Source organism: Lytechinus pictus, chromosome 5 (assembly GCF_037042905.1).
Source record: "Lytechinus pictus isolate F3 Inbred chromosome 5, Lp3.0, whole genome shotgun sequence".
Lineage (NCBI taxonomy): Eukaryota > Metazoa > Echinodermata > Echinoidea > Temnopleuroida > Toxopneustidae > Lytechinus > Lytechinus pictus.
In genome coordinates this window covers 10841020-10859149 of record NC_087249.1, presented here as the reverse complement: position 1 = coordinate 10859149, position 18130 = coordinate 10841020, and the positions used below count along the sequence as shown (strand labels likewise).

General features: G+C 36.0%; 1 protein-coding gene across 1 annotated transcript in view; it reads right to left on the bottom strand.

Moving 5' to 3' along the window:
• Positions 1–249: 249 nt before the first annotated feature.
• Positions 250–18130, bottom strand: part of LOC129262440 (programmed cell death protein 7-like) — a 33787-nt gene continuing 15906 nt past the window's right edge. The window contains exons 6-10 of the mRNA XM_064099799.1: positions 16492–16630; positions 14907–15022; positions 12177–12297; positions 3320–3410; positions 250–2734 (exon numbers count right to left, since the gene is read on the bottom strand). Coding sequence (XP_063955869.1) covers positions 2602–2734; positions 3320–3410; positions 12177–12297; positions 14907–15022; positions 16492–16630 — 600 coding nt within the window. The 3' untranslated portion in view covers positions 250–2601. The remainder of the gene's footprint in view (positions 2735–3319; positions 3411–12176; positions 12298–14906; positions 15023–16491; positions 16631–18130) is intronic.

Genomic DNA, 18130 nt, shown 5'->3' with positions numbered 1-18130 from the left:
CAAAGTTACCATAATATGCAACGGTGCCGAGCTAGCCAGCAGTGGAAAACTCATTTTCAAGATGTAGGTACAAGTATAAGAAAAAGCAGCGAACAACGTTAACAAGCACCTATTTTACTTACTTATCATTGTCAAAATTATGTTTTTTTTTTAGAAAATAGGCCTAATATAAACAAAGCAAAAAATATGATAAGCAAACAGTTCAAAGAAAAAGAAAAATAATTAGGCGTGGACGCTGTTTTTGTTTTGTTCCTTAATACCCACATATATTTTTGTTACAAAATAATCTCACTCTTTCTCTCTCCTTCCCTCGACATCTATCAATCTATTTCTTTCTTTATCTCAATTTTTATCTCATCTTGCACATATACTCTGAATGTATTCATGCCCCCCCCCCTTTTTATAAGGTTGATTTTTTTTTGGTAGGGTCAGGGTCAAAATTTAAAACAGGTGACCTTTCAATTTCTTAATAAGACTTGGATTTTTAAAGCCCCTTTCCGACACACCTCAAAAGCCACTTTAAAAATTAATTTTGTCCGATCGAATGATTTTATAAAAGTAAGAGTCATCCCTTTTTAGTGACATCTATTGTGGAAAAAATAGAACGAATTTGCCTTTTTATTGTGAAAATAGAGTATTTTGTTCCGTTTTATCAGATGCCATTTTTTTCTGCATGTACAAATTCACTGCTTTTTGACAATGGGGGGCAAAGAGGTATAAAAATAGTTGTGTCCATGACGAGTTTTTTCATATATTTAGGTGTGTCATTTTTTCTGATGGTATACTTCAAGAAATGACCTAACACCTCTCCCTGCTGTACCATATTCATGTACAACTCAAGTACACAGACAGACTCTCAAGACAAATTGTGTTTTTTACTAACATATTAATTTCAAATCCATTTCAACAAATATCAGGCATTCATTTGAAAACAAAGCAAACCTACCATTCAATTTTTTTTAACATGGAATGAATTCTTAAGTTGAATCCTTAAAGAACTATTTAGTAGTTATAAGGACAGCATATCTATGGACCAATGACCTCTGTGACCTTTGAACCTGTGACCCCAAATCTAATCATCATCCCTCCAATATGCATTGCATAGCCGACATGATTCAAGTTTGAAAATCATCCCATGACCAGTACTTCAGTTATCACTAGAAAAAATAATTTCAATGCATAGTATAAGATAATGCCTGCTTTGAGGTTGAATATAACATTCCATTTCCCCAACAGAGTTATATTTTCTCCAAGGATTATATTTTACCATAAGTGCACAGCGCTGAGGAAAGATACTTACTTTGGAGGTAAGATGAGATGTTACTTACGAAACAAAAAGTCAGGTGAAATCTGTTACATAACATAGTCTACGTGTATGTAGATTCGCCCTCAGAGTCTGAATAGCTACATTATAAGTTAACGCTCTGTCACATCGTTCCATGCAAGCCTTGGGAATGAGTTGAGGGCGATTGCCCGCAACTCATTGCAACAATTTTTTTAGTATTTTCAAAACTTTTCTGCATGCAAATCACACTTGTGTGGGCTTCTGTGGGCAACTGTGTGTGAGATACTGTCAATGCGGGCGACCTGCGGGTAGCAAAAATAGTTGCCCTCAAGTCACATGCAATGCTTGATGTGACAGAGGCCTTCAAACTCGTACTGCTTGCTAGCAGCTCCAATATGTCTACGTCATAATTGAAATACACAGCTAGTCTGTACATCAAGCAAACTACCTGATTGCAATGCTGCAGCTTGTAAGTACTGTCAGACGTTACCTCGGTGAATGTAATGCTGTTATATTCACTGAGATGACGTTAAAACCTAGAATATAATAGACAATCCTTGCAGCTCTGGTCACATAATGGCATTTTGCCCTATCACTGATTCGAATTGACATGGCCTTCATAATATCATTACAAATGTTACCTTTACCATTAATCTCATGATGGTGACCTCGACCTTTGACCTTGACATTTTCTCGAGTGCCATATACTAGAAAAATCAACAACCACGTTTGTCTAGATGTGGCCTGAAAGGTCTAAGGCCTTAACCTTCAACATGGTCTCTTATCTATCCTTTGTTTGTCTATCATTTACCAGTGGAATCAACAATCATTGGTTCCAATATGTGATTTGATCGATCAGAGGCATTATTGCCGAGTATGATGTGCCAGAGGAATCAACACTCGCTGTTTCCCAGATATGATTTGGATGGCTGATCATTTCTTTCGACAATGTCTCTGAGTGCACTGCAATGTGTCAGAGGAATCAATATCGCTGTTTCCAGATGTGACTTGGATGGCTGATCATGTCCTATGACAATATCTCCGAATGCAATGTGTTATAAAGGAATCGACAATTGCTGTTTCTCAGATGTGACCTGATGGGTGGCTGATCGTGACCTTCAACAATGTCTCTGAGTGTCATGTGCCAGAAGAATCAACAATCGCTGTTTCCCAGATGTGATTTGAAGGGCCAGATCAAGACATGGCCTTCGACAATGTCTCCCAAGTGTCATGGACCGGAGAAATCAACTATGGCCGTTTCCTTAGATGTGACGTGAACGTTGGCTGATCACGCCCTTCAACAGTGTTTCTGAGTGTCATGTGCCAGAGGAATCAACGATCGCTGTTTCCCAGATGTGGTTCGAAGGGTCCGAGGGCATTACCCATGACACTGGAATTCTTGATCCTGCTAGATCGGACTCTGGAACGATAAACGTATCCCACTGGCGTCTGCAGAGACAAAAAGAGATAGGGTAACACTATTAGGATACTGGTACAACTGTACAACAGAATAAAAAGATCTGAAAACTAAAACTTACTTAACTGTTGCTTATTACACAAGGGGTACTCCAAGCTGAAAATAATTATATTTTTTAATGACTAATATCTTCATCATTATCTTAGTTTTAATTAAGCAGAAAACATAGAGAAAAATATTGAAGATCTGATGAAAGCCTGTCAAAGAGTAACAGATTCATGAACTTTTAAAGTTTTGATTTTATGACGTCACAGATGAGCAGCTCATCAGAAAGATCCTTCAAGTAGATTTTAAAGAATTTTTTTTTATGAAGAAATTGTATCGCTGATTTTGCAATTAAGGCTAATTATCATATGCTAGCCTACCACAATATTTAATTTGTAATGTATTATGCATCCAAAGGAGATTACATGAATGATAGATTTTTATTGTGAATGCGTCTGCACTATTTTTTCCCTCTAATTTACAACACACATCAAAGGTCAATATTTTTTTGGATAAAGGGCCTTTGCAGTATTAGCCAATGTTTACGATCTTTCAAGTTTTAAGATACTAACCTGATATTAATTAATGACTGGAGATCATGATTTGCCTGTTGATAAAACTGTCTGAACATGAATAAAGGATGTCCTAGTTCTACCTCTTCAGCTGAAAATCAGAACAAATAAAATATAAGAAACAAGTGGAACACCTATGGCAGTCTCGCCTGCATTACGGGATTCAACATGTAGCAGCAGTGCTGACTTTGAAAACAACTATCCAATAATTATTCACAAAAAACACCATTTATATGAAAATAACTAGATTTTAATTCGTCATGGCGACGAATTAGGTGGTCTGTCATCACTTTCCATAGAGTCAACTAACTTCAAATAGATATCACTAAAATCATCATCATCATCAACATATTCATCATTATAATTATCATTAGCATCATCATCATCATAATTATCATCATCATCAACATCAACATCAATATTATTTCCATCCTAATCATCTTTTGTCTAAAGTACTTGAAAAATTGATATTTGTTCGTACAACGAAATTCTTTAATTTGCATGATTTATTTTATACCTTGCAATTTGGTTTACGTGAAAATCATAATACTACACATGCATTATTAACAATAGTTGATAAGATTGCCAGCGGAATCGACAAGTTTCAACATACTGTTGGGGTGTTCCTGGACTTCTCCAAGGCTTTTGATACCATTACTCATGAAATTTTATTACACAAACTTAATTACTATGGAGTCAGGGGAATAGCCTTGGAGTGGTTCAGGAACTACCTAGACAATAGAAAACAATTTGTCTCTGTCGAAAACTTTAACTCCGAAACAAAACTTGTTACTTGTTGGGTTCCACAAGGCTCTATTTTGGGTCCCCTACTTTTTCTTATATACATAAATGATTTTTGTAAGTCCTCCAATAATTTATCCTTTATTCTGTTTGCTGACGATTCTAATATTTTTTTCTCCCATAAGGATCCACGCCATTTGCTTGCCACCATTAATCACGAACTAGTACATGTATCTGAATGGATCAAAGCTAATAAACTATCCCTTAATCTCCAAAAAACAAATTATATACTCTTTAGTAATATCATAGATGAACTTCCAGGTAATATAATTTTCGAAAATACTAATTTACAAAGAGTTGGCAGTACTAAATTTCTTGGGGTAACTATTGATAATAATCTTTCCTGGAAAGAACACGTAGATCACATTTGTAAAAATTATTTCGAGAAATATTTGTATCATAAACAAAGTAAATTTTTTTTTTCCCACTCATATACATGTACTATTTAATTTGTATTCAACTTTGATCCTGCCTCATTTAAACTACGGTATAACAGCATGGGGAAATTGTGCTGACTGCCTCCTGAACAGAATTTTACTTTTGTAGAAAAAGGCTATTCGTATTATTTGTCATGCAGATTTTCGTTCACACACTGACGAACTTTTCTATAAATATAATATTTTGAAGATTGGTGACTTGTATTGATACAATCTCGGAAAACTCATGTATAGTTTAGATCAAAATGAACTTCCAAATATTTTTTATTCCATGTTTACTAAAAATGTCGATATTCATCATTATCCTACTAGGTCCGCCGGGCTCTTTCATCCACCAAGAGCTAGAACCATCCTTTTGAATCAAACATTTATTTTTACAGGTATCAAACTTTGGAACTCCCTTATAGAATCATTACGTAACAAACCAACACATTTAAGTTTCAGTCGAGGGTTAAAGAAAATTCTTATCCTTGGGTATAAACCCCAGAACTCAAACATTTCTGTGTAAAGCAGCTACCACTTCTTTTGTTCTTCCCTTCTTATTTCTTCCTTCTTCTCTTTCCCCCTCTCCTCTCACATTTCTTTTCTCTCTCTCTCTTCCTATCATATTAATGTCTAGTTCTATTGCTTTACTAATCTTCCTGTTTGTCTATGTTTTGTAGTGTGTTTTGTTTTGTTTCTTTTCCTTTTTTTTTGCTGTCTTGTCCTGTTCTGTCCTGTTTTGTTTTTGTTTGTGTGTGTGTGCCTTTTTTGTTTTTGTCTTGTTTTTTAGTATTCGTCCTGTCTTGTCCAAGTGATTGTCTGTTCACACACTCCTGGGGCCTGTTGCATGGGGCTTTTTGCCTGGGAGGACTCAGAAGTATTTTACCTGAGTTTTTGCCCTATGTTGAAGTCGGTGGCAGAGGTCAGACTGGCCTTGGTTTTCGGTTTTTGCCAGAGTTTTCTCGGGTAGGGGGTTTTATGCAACAGGCTGCTGAACTCAGGGTTTTTTTTACACAGCAGGGGTATAATATAATATTTTTTTGTTAATTTTAACATAGTGAGTAGGCATAAAAAGCTTGACCCCACTAGTATCCTTTGTCATTGTACAAACCTTTTTAATTTACAAATTGAATTTCATTGATCAAAGATATACTTTAATTAACTATTTATTGCAGGGAACCCATACTAACAAGCTTTGCTTTCCAATGGGCTCCCTTTTTTCATTTCTGTATATTATATTTTTGTGTTTTGCTATACATTGTAACTTTTGTTAAATTTTGGAATGAAAAAGAATAAATGCAATCAAGCAATCAATCTTTTGAAAAAATCTCATCACCAATAGAGCTAGATTATAAAAAAAAATAATAAAAAGGGTGATTTTAATATCTTTGATTGTTCAGTATTTTAACTTTTATTCCCTTTTATGGTCATGAAGGACCATGCGCGAAATTGTTAAAAGAGAGAAAAAAAAAACGTTCACCCACGAACGGACCCGAAACCATGCCCCCATGACTGCTCGAGACGCAAGTCTGATGCCTTACCAATTGTGCTGAACTAAGAGAATCTCAAACTCAATTTTGCAGTGAAATACGGGCATGATCCCGGCATCTGATCAGAAAATCGAGGGCACACTCGCGAAAGCTAGAATCTCAGCTACGATATATTCAAAGCTCAGCGTGAACAGACGATGAATAATGGAGATGTGGCTCATGAAAATACAGGAATGAAGAATCAATTTTTTTTCAGAAATAGTAATCTCCCATAGAGATCACACGCAAAACGATCAAAAATGACATGCCCCTATAAATTGCCATTTTTCAGTATGATTCGTTCATCAAAATGAGAAATGTAGGGAAAGCGTTAGAAAGAATAAGCAATCAGCTACAACATATCGAAAATTGGGCGAAAATTTATCAATATTTACGTACAAATTTGCATAATTATGATGACGTAATAACACGCAAAATGGAAATTTTTAGTTCCGACGCCACTTTGATGACGTCTTGATTTAATTGAGGGTCGAATGAGACATAAAATCGTATCTATGATTTATACTTCATTGAAATATAGTAAAATTGGGGTCCCTTGAAAAGCTTATTATGACATGTCGATAGACTTTATAGATGACATGAAATTCAGTAAAATTTATAGATCTAATTCGGAGAAAACTTGGCGACAAGAATTTGCTACAAAAATAAATAATTTTTTTTGGGGATAAATTAATGGGTGATCTGTCACAGACAGACCACACAATAAGGATAAAATCAGAGGGTCGAATGTTTACTCCGGTGAGTCGGATATATATCTGAAATTCCAAATCTGACCAGAAAAGGGTACCTTGACTGGCTCATTTTAAAGAAAAATCTGCTTATATGAAGATACCCGTGACGGGATAAAATTCATCACCTGAAACAATAACTTAGACCTTATTTTTCCACCAGCCAAATAGTTCCAAAAGTTAAGTGATTTTCTTCTTCATTCGGGAAAAGAGAATTCAAAAGTTGCCCTTCCTAGAACCAGTGTTTAATTGCTAATCGTATGCACACACTTTTGTCAATCAACATCAAACTAAAATTTAGCGCATAGGTTGACTGGAATGAATATTTTTCATCCTCGGCTGTAATTATGCACGCAACAGCTTGGGAAAAACCCCGGTGCAGTTGTCTACATGGGAGACCCGTAGGTCACGTTGATGATTCATTCACCCTCCAGGCACTGGATCTTCCAAACTAATAAGTTTACCAAAAAACTAGGAAGATGATATACAATGTATTGATAACAAATTGAACTGTAGGCTTAAAACCATATGATTAGAATTAAGTAATTATTTTGCAAGACAAGTAGGCCTATGCTCATGTCCTCATGCATTCATGGATATGTAACGGGTGATATGGATATCATCTCCATATTCTTTAGCATCTTGGTTATGAATTTTTATTTATTTATTTATATACAACTAGTAAATGTATATTAGCATCATTAATGCGGAGTCAGTAATGTATACATTGGTTTCTAGATTATGTAACATATTGTGGTATCAAAAGATGTTCTATTGGGAACTTGATAATTATTACAAGTATACCGGTCTGTATAAATATAATAATAATGATGATAATAATAACAACAACAATAATAATAATAATAATAACAACAACAATAATGATAATAATAATAACAACAAGAATAATATATCAATGATATGAATAGCTGGATTCAAGCGCTTTTTGCCTGAGGATACAAAGCGCTGCTATTATTACCCCAGCTTTAGCTGTGCTGCCATACAGGCGCCTCTCCTCTCCTCCTCCATTATCTCTATCCTTTGTTCTCTTCTCTTTACAAGCATTCCCTTTATTTTCACGAGCTTTTCTCGGTTCATTGTATATTTTCTATTTGAAATAATATGATAATGGCAAATAGTTCCCGATTTTCTGGTTGGGTAGATCGGCAACATTATCGCCAACTTGTCATGGAATACAAAGAAGTGGGTTTTCCCACCAACGAAGTAAAGTACCGTTGAACTTCGGAGTTAAATTTTGCTGCAGAGGACAATATCAACTGAGACTTACTTTTGGCAGATTTAGTATTTCAGTGATTAACAATGAATCAGGGGTGGCGGAACCGGGAGGGGGGAGGGCAAAGGAGCACTTGCCCCACCCCCCCTGATTCCTCGTGGAAAATATGCCCCTTTTCAAATAAAAATACCTCTTTTATAGAGGTCCCTGAAGTTAGTTACTTATTCCTTGTTCATAATGTGAAGTTAGAAACTTATTCCTTATTCCTTATTCAAAATGTGAAGTTAGTTACTTGTTACTTATTCCTTATTCAAAATGTGAAGTTAGTTACTTGTTACTTATTCCTTATTCAAAATGTGAAGTTAGTTACTTGTTACTTATTCGAAAAACGTCGTTACTTATTCGAAATGCGTAGTTGCTTATTCGAAATGCGTAGTTACTTATTCGAAATGCGAAGTTACTTATTTGAAATATGTTGTTACTTACGTAGTTACTTATTCGAAATACGTAGTTACTTATTCGAAATATGTAGTTACTTTTTCGAAATACGTAGTTACTTATTCGAAATACGTTGTTACTTATTTGAAATACATTGTTACTTATTCGAAATACGTAGTTACTTATTCGAAATACGTTGTTACTTATTCGAAATACGTAGTTACTTATTTGAAATATGTTGTTACTTATTCGAAATACGTTGTTACTTACGTAGTTACTTATTCGAAATACGTAGTTACCTATTCGAAATATGTAGTTACTTTTACGAAATACGTAGTTACTTATTCGAAATATGTAGTTACTTTTTCGAAATACGTAGTTACTTATTCGAAATATGTAGTTACTTTTTCGAAATACGTAGTTACTTATTCGAAATACGTAGTTACTTATTTGAAATACGTTGTTACTTATTCGAAATACGTAGTTACTTATTCGAAATACGTTGTTACTTATTCGAAATACGTAGCTACTTATTCGAAATGCGTAGTTACTTATTCGAAGCGTATTTCGAATAAGTAACACGAAACTAACTTCACATTTTGAATAAGGAATAAGTAACTAACTTCACATTTTGAATAAGGAATAAGGAATAAGTAACTAACTTCACATTTTGAATAAGGAATAAGGAATAAATAACTAGCTTCACATTATGAATAAGGAATAAGTAACTAACTTCACATTTTGAATAAGGAATAAGGAATAAGCGCTTAGAGACATGCAACTTTGCTTATGTATTTTGCGCTATACAAAAACGTTTCATTATTATTATTATTATTAACTAGATTTTAATTCGTCATGCGGACGAATTAGGTGGTCTGTCCTTATTCTCGCCATCATGATCACTATTACCATGTTCAAGCAGATCAATATGATCTTCATGATGACAACGGAATGTTCATTATGGATGGAATACTTGTGAAAGACGGGAGATGATAAAGCACTGTGAAAAGGGTCTCTTTGATATATGAAAATACATGTGATATGAAAAAAGTAATTATAATCTGTTTAATCTTGCTAAATTTTAACTTTCATACCTTTTAATTATCATAAAGGATCATGTACGAGGTGGTAAAAAGAAAAAAAAAAGAAAAAAAAAATCATCTTGTTCACCCCCAGGCCTCGAACCTGCGCCCCCGAGAACTCAAGTCAAGTGCGTTATCCATTGAGCCACGATATTCCCCATAGAGATTACACGTTCCCATAGAGATTACACGTAAGCAAATTTGAGAATTACAAATCCAATTTTGCAAGCGAAAAACGGGCATGATCCTGGCATCTGATCGAAAAATGGAGGGCACCCTTCCGAAAGCTTAGAATCTCAGCTACATCATACCAAAAGCTCAGGGATAACTAACAAGAAAAAATGGAGATATAGCTCACGAAATAGAGGAATGTAGAATCTAGTTTTGAGAAAAAGTCATGTCCCATAGAGATTACACGTAAAATGAGGAAAAATGACATGCCTCTTTTCATCGCAATTTTACACCATGATGCGTTTTTCAAAATGAAAATTCATGGTTACTGACGAGAAAGAGTACATTCTAAACTACAACATATCGAAATCTGGGCGAAAAATGATCAATATTCACGGAGTTATGATCAAATTTGCATAAATTTGATGACGTCATTTTTGAAAAAATGAAATTTTCAGTTTAGGCGCAATTTTGATGACGTCATGATCAAATTGAGGGACAATGGTGACATGAAATCAAATCTACAACTCATACTCTATCGATATATGAAAAAAAAAATTGGGGTCAACGGACTATTTAAAGAGCTACAGTGAATTTTCAATAGACATGTTTTTGCCCATATATGGCCTGTAGTGAGAGCTCGCGCGCACACGTGCTGCAAAGTTTAACGGGTGATAATTTCGTTATTACTTGTCGTAGAAGGTTGATCAAGGTATCAAAATGCTTGAAAAAATGTGCCAAATATGATGACAGAAAAAATTTGGCGATTCTATGTTGGAAGATGCAATTATGCGCGAAAACGCGCGCACATGTGCGTGCGCGCGTTTTTTTGCAAAATGCTTAAAATGGCCTGAAACGTATGGAAAATTAATTTGGAACGAATTTGAGCATTTTAAAATTTTAATGCGCGCGTACGTGCGCGTCGAGGTGCGCGCACGGAATTTGATGAAATTTTTAGTTGACCGTTGACCTGAAGTTGATGTATACCAAATAGAGTTGATTTTTGATGACTCGTTATCGAGATATGATAATGACCTGATTTTTACAAAATGGCGCCTGGATGACGTCACGATGACCTAATGACCTTGAAAAAGTTGATTTAACTTGAAATCATAGGGCTTGATGACTGACAGAAATTTGAAGGAAATTGACCATGTCGATTTCGAGTGAACGCGTGTACAAAAAAGTGTACGGAAGAAATAAAAATAAATAAAGAATAAATAAAGAAAGAAAATTCTAGCGAAATCAAGAGGTGATCTGTCATCGACAGACCACCTAATAAAACTGTTCATTGACTTTACATGACCTTCGACCTTGATACTTGATTATTTTTATGTCCAAGTTTCAAGACTAGATCCATATATTCTGTACAAAGTTATGATGGAAATTTAACAAAAACTCCAAAGTCAAAGTTCATTAACCCTATATGACCTTGGACCATAATTATGTGACCTGAAACTCAGGCAGCATGTTCAGTGATACACCAGTACCCTTATGTCCAAGTTTCATGTACTGGGTCCATATAATTTAAAATTTATGACGGCAATTCAAAAACTTAACCTTATAAGATTTTGATTTCTCCAAAATGGCCTAAGGTTACTGACCCCAATTGACCTTCGACCTTGGTCATGTGACCTGAATGAAAGGCAGGATGTTAAGTAATACATGTACGTCCAAATTTCATGAACTAGGTCCATATACTTTTTAAGTTATGATGATATTTCAAAAACTTAACTTTGGTTAAGCTTTCAATGTTGACGATGCTATCATCGCCACCGCCAACGCCGCCGTCGGAAAGCAGTGCATATAGTTAAAAACAAGTGGAACGCCTCTGGCAGTCTCACCTGCATTACGCAATTCAATATAGCAACAGTGCTGGATATGAAAACAGCTATTGAATAATTATTCACAAAAACACTCATATGATAATAAAATACTATGTCTATTGACCCAACATGCCCTTTGACCATATATAATTGTGACCTAAGAAATGTGCAAAACATACTTGATAACCCTTATGTCTAAGTTTAATGAACTACATACGTGTAGATCCATAAACTTTGATGTTCAGGGATACTTGATTACTCTTATGTCCAAGTTTCATGAACTAGATCCATAAACTTTTAAAATTATGGCAATTCCTCAAATAACCCCAACATGGCCAAAGTTCATTGACCCTAAGTGACTTTTGACCTTAATCATGTGACCTGAAACTCAGGCAGGATCTTCAGTGATACACTATGACCCTTATGTCTAAGTCTTATGAACTAGGTCCATATACTTTTTAAGTTATGATGACATTTAAAAAACTTAACCTTGGTTAAGATTTTAATGTTCATGACGCCGCTGTCGCAAAAAAGGCGCCTTTAGTTTCGCTCTGCTATGCAGGCGAGACAATAAAACCTTACTGAATTTGAATTAGAGTGCATCTCACCGTTTCCAAAGATTACCGCCTCCTGTTCTTCCCATGCTTTTTCTGCCTTTTTCCTGTCTTTCAGTTCTTTCTTCTGTCTTGCCTTTTCTCTAGTTTCTTCATGTTCCTCCTCTAACATCACCTGTAGAAGAACATACATGTATTTGATGTTGATTTGATTTCATTTCTGCATTCACATCAGAGAATATAACAAAGCAACAATATGTTGGTCGTAATATAAGCAATGAAAATAAATCACAGAATATATTATTCATTTAACATAATGATAATTTAGAGGAATGCAGGAGACCACTATCATGAGCAATTAGGCTTGGTAATGATGGCAGCCTCTTAAAAAAATATATCAAGGAGTAAGACTGACAGTGGGAGGAATGGCGGTTTGGATATTAAAGGGAAAGTTCAATCAGGTATGAGGTTGATTTAAATAAAAGGAAAACAAAACAGGCATACTGATGAAGATTTGGCCAAAGACCATCAAAGTTTAGAAGAGTCATTTGATTTCTAAACTCTTGGTTTTGTGACATCACAATTAAAGTAGCAGCTCCTCAATCGCTCATGTACATGCAAAATAAATTCCATAAAATCAAATTTTCTCATGAAATTGAGAATGATTTTACTATGTATTCATTGAATCATCAGACATCAATTCATACCTCTTTCTATATTGTATCTCAAGTCATTATCAACTATAAATAAATGAGAATTATTTAAACTCATAGGGTATTTTTACACAAACTTGTTATCTCAGAACTGTTCCTCGTGCATATCATTTTTACTAATGCACTCACTGATATTCATTATTTGTGGCTCAGTGTTAGAGCACCCACCCCATGAAGGGAGGTCAAGGGTTCAATCCCTAGCGAGTCATACTAAAGACTTAAACAAGTGGAATGCCTCTGGCCGTCTCACCTGCATCACGCGATTCAATATAGCAGCAGTGCTGATTTTGAAAACTACTATAACTCGCACAAGATGTTCAGTGATACTTGGTTACTCTTATTTCCATGTTTTATGAACTAGACCAATACACTTATAGAGATATGATGGCAATTCAACAAATACCCCCAACGTGGCCAAAGTTCTTTGACCTTACATGACCTTTGACCTTGATCATGTGACCTGAAACTCGCACAGGATGTTCAGTGATACTTGATTACTATTATGTCCAAGTTTTATGAACTAGACCAACACACTTTCAAATTTATGGCTGTAATTCAACAAATACCCCAATTTTGCCAAAGTTCATTGACCCTAAATGACCTTTGACCTTGATCATGTGACCTGAAACTTGCACAGGATGTTCAGTAATACTTGATTACTATTATGTCCAAGTTTCATGAATCAGATCCATAAACTTTCAAAGTTATGATGGTAATTCAACAGATACCCCCAATTCGGCCAAAGTTCATTGACCCTAAATGACCTTTGACCTTGGTCATGTGATGTGAAACTCATGCAGGATGTTCAGTGATACTTGATTAACCTTATGTATAAGTTTCATGAACTAGGTCCATATATTTTCTAAGTTATGATGACATTTCAAAAACTTAACCTTAGGTTAAGATTTTGATGTTGATTCCCCCAACATGGTCTAAGTTCATTGACCCTAAATGACCTTTGACCTTGGTCATGTGACATGAAACTCAGGCAGGATGTTCAGTAATACTTGATTAACCTTATGGCCAAGTTTCATGAACTAGGTCCATATACTTTCTAAGTTATGCTGTCATTTCAAAAACTTAACCTCAGGTTAAGATTTGGTGTTGACGCCGCCGTCGCCGCCGCCGCCGCCGCCGCCGCCGCCGCCGCCGCCGCCGCCGTCGCCGTCGGAAAAGCGGCGCCTATAGTCTCACTCTGCTATGCAGGTGAGACAAAAATTGGACCTTCTGCCTTCTTTCCAGGTGGGTGTTTCATAAAGCTGTTCGTAAGTTAAGAGCGACTTTAAGAACGACTGGTGATCCTTTCTTACATGCAAAACCCTCGCCAATGAACGTTTTGGTGTATGTACCATTTACCACAAGAAAGGATCACCAGTTGTTCTTAAAGTCGCTCTTAACTTACGAACAGCTTTATGAAACGGCCCCCAGGTGCTTGACGTATGAGAATGGAGAAGGATAATAATAAGTTATGTGATGCACGGCCCGCTGGAAGAACAATTTACAGCTGAAGTGGCTACCCTGGGTAAATAAGCGTTATTATTATCATAACATAATGGCTTGTATTCTGAAGTCGGGTTTAATCTAAACTCTGGTTTGAAGTTGTGTTTTAACTATGGAAAGCCAGTTGTTACATAAATCTCTAACAGTAGAGATTCAATGTATGAGCTCATTTGACTCCCAAAACATTATTAACTGCCTGGGAAGAATAAGTATGACAGTTATCTTCACCATTTAAGGATTAGTAAAGAGCACAGTAAGCATGAGAAGCATTCACTGTAAACAAAATTTTAAAACGTTTGGCTTCCCATAATTTTAGCACAGAGTTAGACCATGGTCTAAGTTAAACCCAACTTCAGAATACGGGCCAATGTATCTATGTGAATCAATGTGAGTTAAGTGTGCTTTAAAGCTACCAGATTTTTTTGTCCGTGGGTGGGATGAAGAGTCTACGAAATAGCACGAGTGATGTCTGTAGACAATGGTATATCATATTATACAAACTATCTTCCAACACTTGGTCTGTGTATTTAACAGTTTATATAATAACGATAAAACATAGACTTCCTCCTACCTGAAGGGCTTTCTCTTCTTCGACATACAACAGCTTTTGTTTGTTCATCATTTCCTCCAAGAATAACATCTTCTTTTCGAACCTCTCATCCAACACTTTTGGTGCTTTGTATCCAACTACAGACGTGAAAAATGAATAAGAGTAGGGCGAGAAATCATCTTAGTGCTTGAAGATTGATGAATGGAATTACCAACACCATCTAGTACCTAAAAACTGGATTTATCATAAAGTGTAGGGGAAGGTGGGGTAAGTTGAGCATAGGGGCAAGTTGAGCCACCAGCCCCAGGCCAATAATGAATGAGTCAGACATTGTGGTGGTGTCACGTATTGATGACCCATTGCATAATCCCTAACCCCACCACATTGTTTCAACTCTGAAACAAAAAGTACTTTTTTAGAGGGGAAAATACATATGTCAGCCAAAAAAGTAAAAAAGGGTGAGTGCTTTTTACACACACACGTCTTTAAATAAAATAAAGTCATAAGAACAACATTGTTAGTCCAGGTATGGATCTTCATTATTGTCATAGTCTTTTATATGATGGATGCATATGAAATGTGTGGATGCGAAATTATCGCATTAAGTTCGGACTGGGGTAAGTTGAGCCAGCCAACATGGGGCAAGTTGAGCTATGGTTCTTCTTATGGTAATGTATAAAAAAAAAAAAAAAAAAAACCTTAAAAAAGATATCAATATGCAGGCAGAAAGGAGCAAATTTACATGACTGATTTTTTCCTTTTAGAGGATGTTAGTATTTATAGAGAATTAGCAAGTGAAAAGACTTTAAATGACATGCTGGTTCTTCCCCCATACATTTTGTACATAATTTTTGTGGCTCAACTTACCCCAGAAAGTGGCTCAACTTACCCCACAGATGGGGCAAGTTGAGCCATATGACACCTCTTTTTACAAAGGGACAATGACTTTCAGTGTGGGGGTAGAAAGTTATATATGTATATATTTCAGAATTAAATTTTAAGGCAAGGGACTTATTTCTACAAGATTATTAATCATATCAATTCTAACATGCAAAAAGCAAAAAGTGTCACAACTTACCCCACCTTTTCTGGAGGATACAAGGCATTTGTCAACCCTAAAAAGCCCTCCGTCCAAAATTTCTTGCGATATATCTGTAACATGCAAAGCTGGGATGGTGTTTCCAGTCACTTGCAGGGAAAAAAATCACCCTATGGCTCAGGGTGATTATGCCCCCAAGATGCTCAAGGGAACCCTGGAACCCCCCCCCCCCCCCTCCATAAAAAGGAGCCCTGGAAAATCCCAATTTATTGCAATATTAACGCTTATCCAATGTTGCAGATTGAACCAGTAAGTTGTGAAAAGTAGCCCCCGAAAATGAAAAAAAATATATATGCCTGATCACTTGTACATTTTAACTTTTTGAAGCACTAACGACTTTCAGGTTTTAAGTTTATTAGGGCTCATTATATGAGATATCACAGACATACGTAATAATTGGGACCTTACAGCTCAGATATTTTTAAAAGTAAAATCCGTGGCAACCAATGCCTTTAAAACTTGATGTATATTTGAAATTAATAAGTTGAAATCGCCAAGGACAATTACCTTTTTTCTCAGCAGATTCCTTCCTGAGGTGCCTTAGCTTTCGAAGAGCTCGGTATAATTCCATGGTCTTGTTAGCATCCTGTTTCTTCCTACGAACCTCCGAGAGGACCTGATCTACTTCTTTCTGTAGTACCTCTTCCTGAGGGAGGAAAATGTGCAAAACTTGGTAGCCCATATTCTGAGCTCTAGTGTAACTTAAACCACAGCCTATAGTTGTGGTTAACTATGGGGGTTTATTTCCAATTCGTCTAATGCCAATTTGTCCAATTGCCAACTCGTCTACTATCATTTGGTCTACCATCAGTTCGTCCAATATTCACATGGTCTACAAAAAATTGCTAATTCGTCCACTCACCATTTCGTCTAATAACCAGTAGGTCCAATAGCCATTTAGTCCATATACCATTTGGTCTAATTGGACTCAGTGTCTATTGTGCAAAATGAATGAAAATGAAATGGATATTAGACCAACTGGTTATGAGACGAATTGGTCATAGAGGATATGGTAGGTAGACGAAGTGATGATTGGACCAAATGGTTGTTAGACGAAATGTTGATGGATGAAATGGCATTTAATAAACTAAATGAAAACAGACCATGTGGTGAGTGGACAAATTGGCAGTAGACAAACATTTGTCTTCATCATTCAAACATTAGAAAGATCCCAACTCGCAAAAATCATAAAATGCATGTTTGGCAATTACAGTATGTTATAATTTTAGCTCAGACTTAGACTGTGATCTAGTTACAGTGATAGAGTGAAACAGGGATTTTTATTTTTTGAATAGCCCCTTGAGGGGCATGGAAGAAATACAAATGAGTAACAAACTTCGCTTAAAAACAAATACAGATGTACATAAAAAGTTGGGGTTAACTAAAATAGAGCTTAAGATACTAGTAATAAGCTTTTGCAACAAACAAACAGCAAGAATAGATGAAAAGAAATATATGGGCTAGTAACATGGCATAAACAAGTCCTAACTCGACCCAGGTGAGGTAAATGGGTACCGGCAGGAAGTAATTCCTCAAAAAGCTGTGTGCACCTGAATAGGTAGCCTAGCTTAGCCGGGTAATAATAATAGCAGGGCCCGCTGGGAGAACAGTTTTCGGAACTGAAGTGGCTACCCTGGGTAAATATACCGTTATTATTAATATTATAACTAAGTACACTAAATTATCAAAGTTAAACTTAAGTTCAGAATAACGGCCCAATAAACTTCAATTCTAAATTAAAAGTACAAAATAATCATAAATTAACAGAATCAAAATGAAGGCATGAAGTGATGGATCCACTCTGTGCTGCAAATCTTAATTTAAAGGGCCCAGCCACTGACAAATCATGGGGAAATTGAAACAATACAACATTTGCAAAAGGCCAATTGACTTGCATAATATAATCCGTCCGTCATAAGCGCCCGTCGGACTAATGCGATAAAAGTACGGACAGCACGAATTTGACCGAACTCGTGATGGTTATTTACTTCGGATCATCGCAGTTCCAGTTTCCAACAATCCCAATTCCTAGACTCATAGCAGGATTGCTAAACCAAAATAAATAACCTCTGTGAAGTTACATGTTTCAAAGTGAAACGCGCAGTTTACTTCTGGTTGGTTAGTCTACGAACTATTGCTCTCCTAT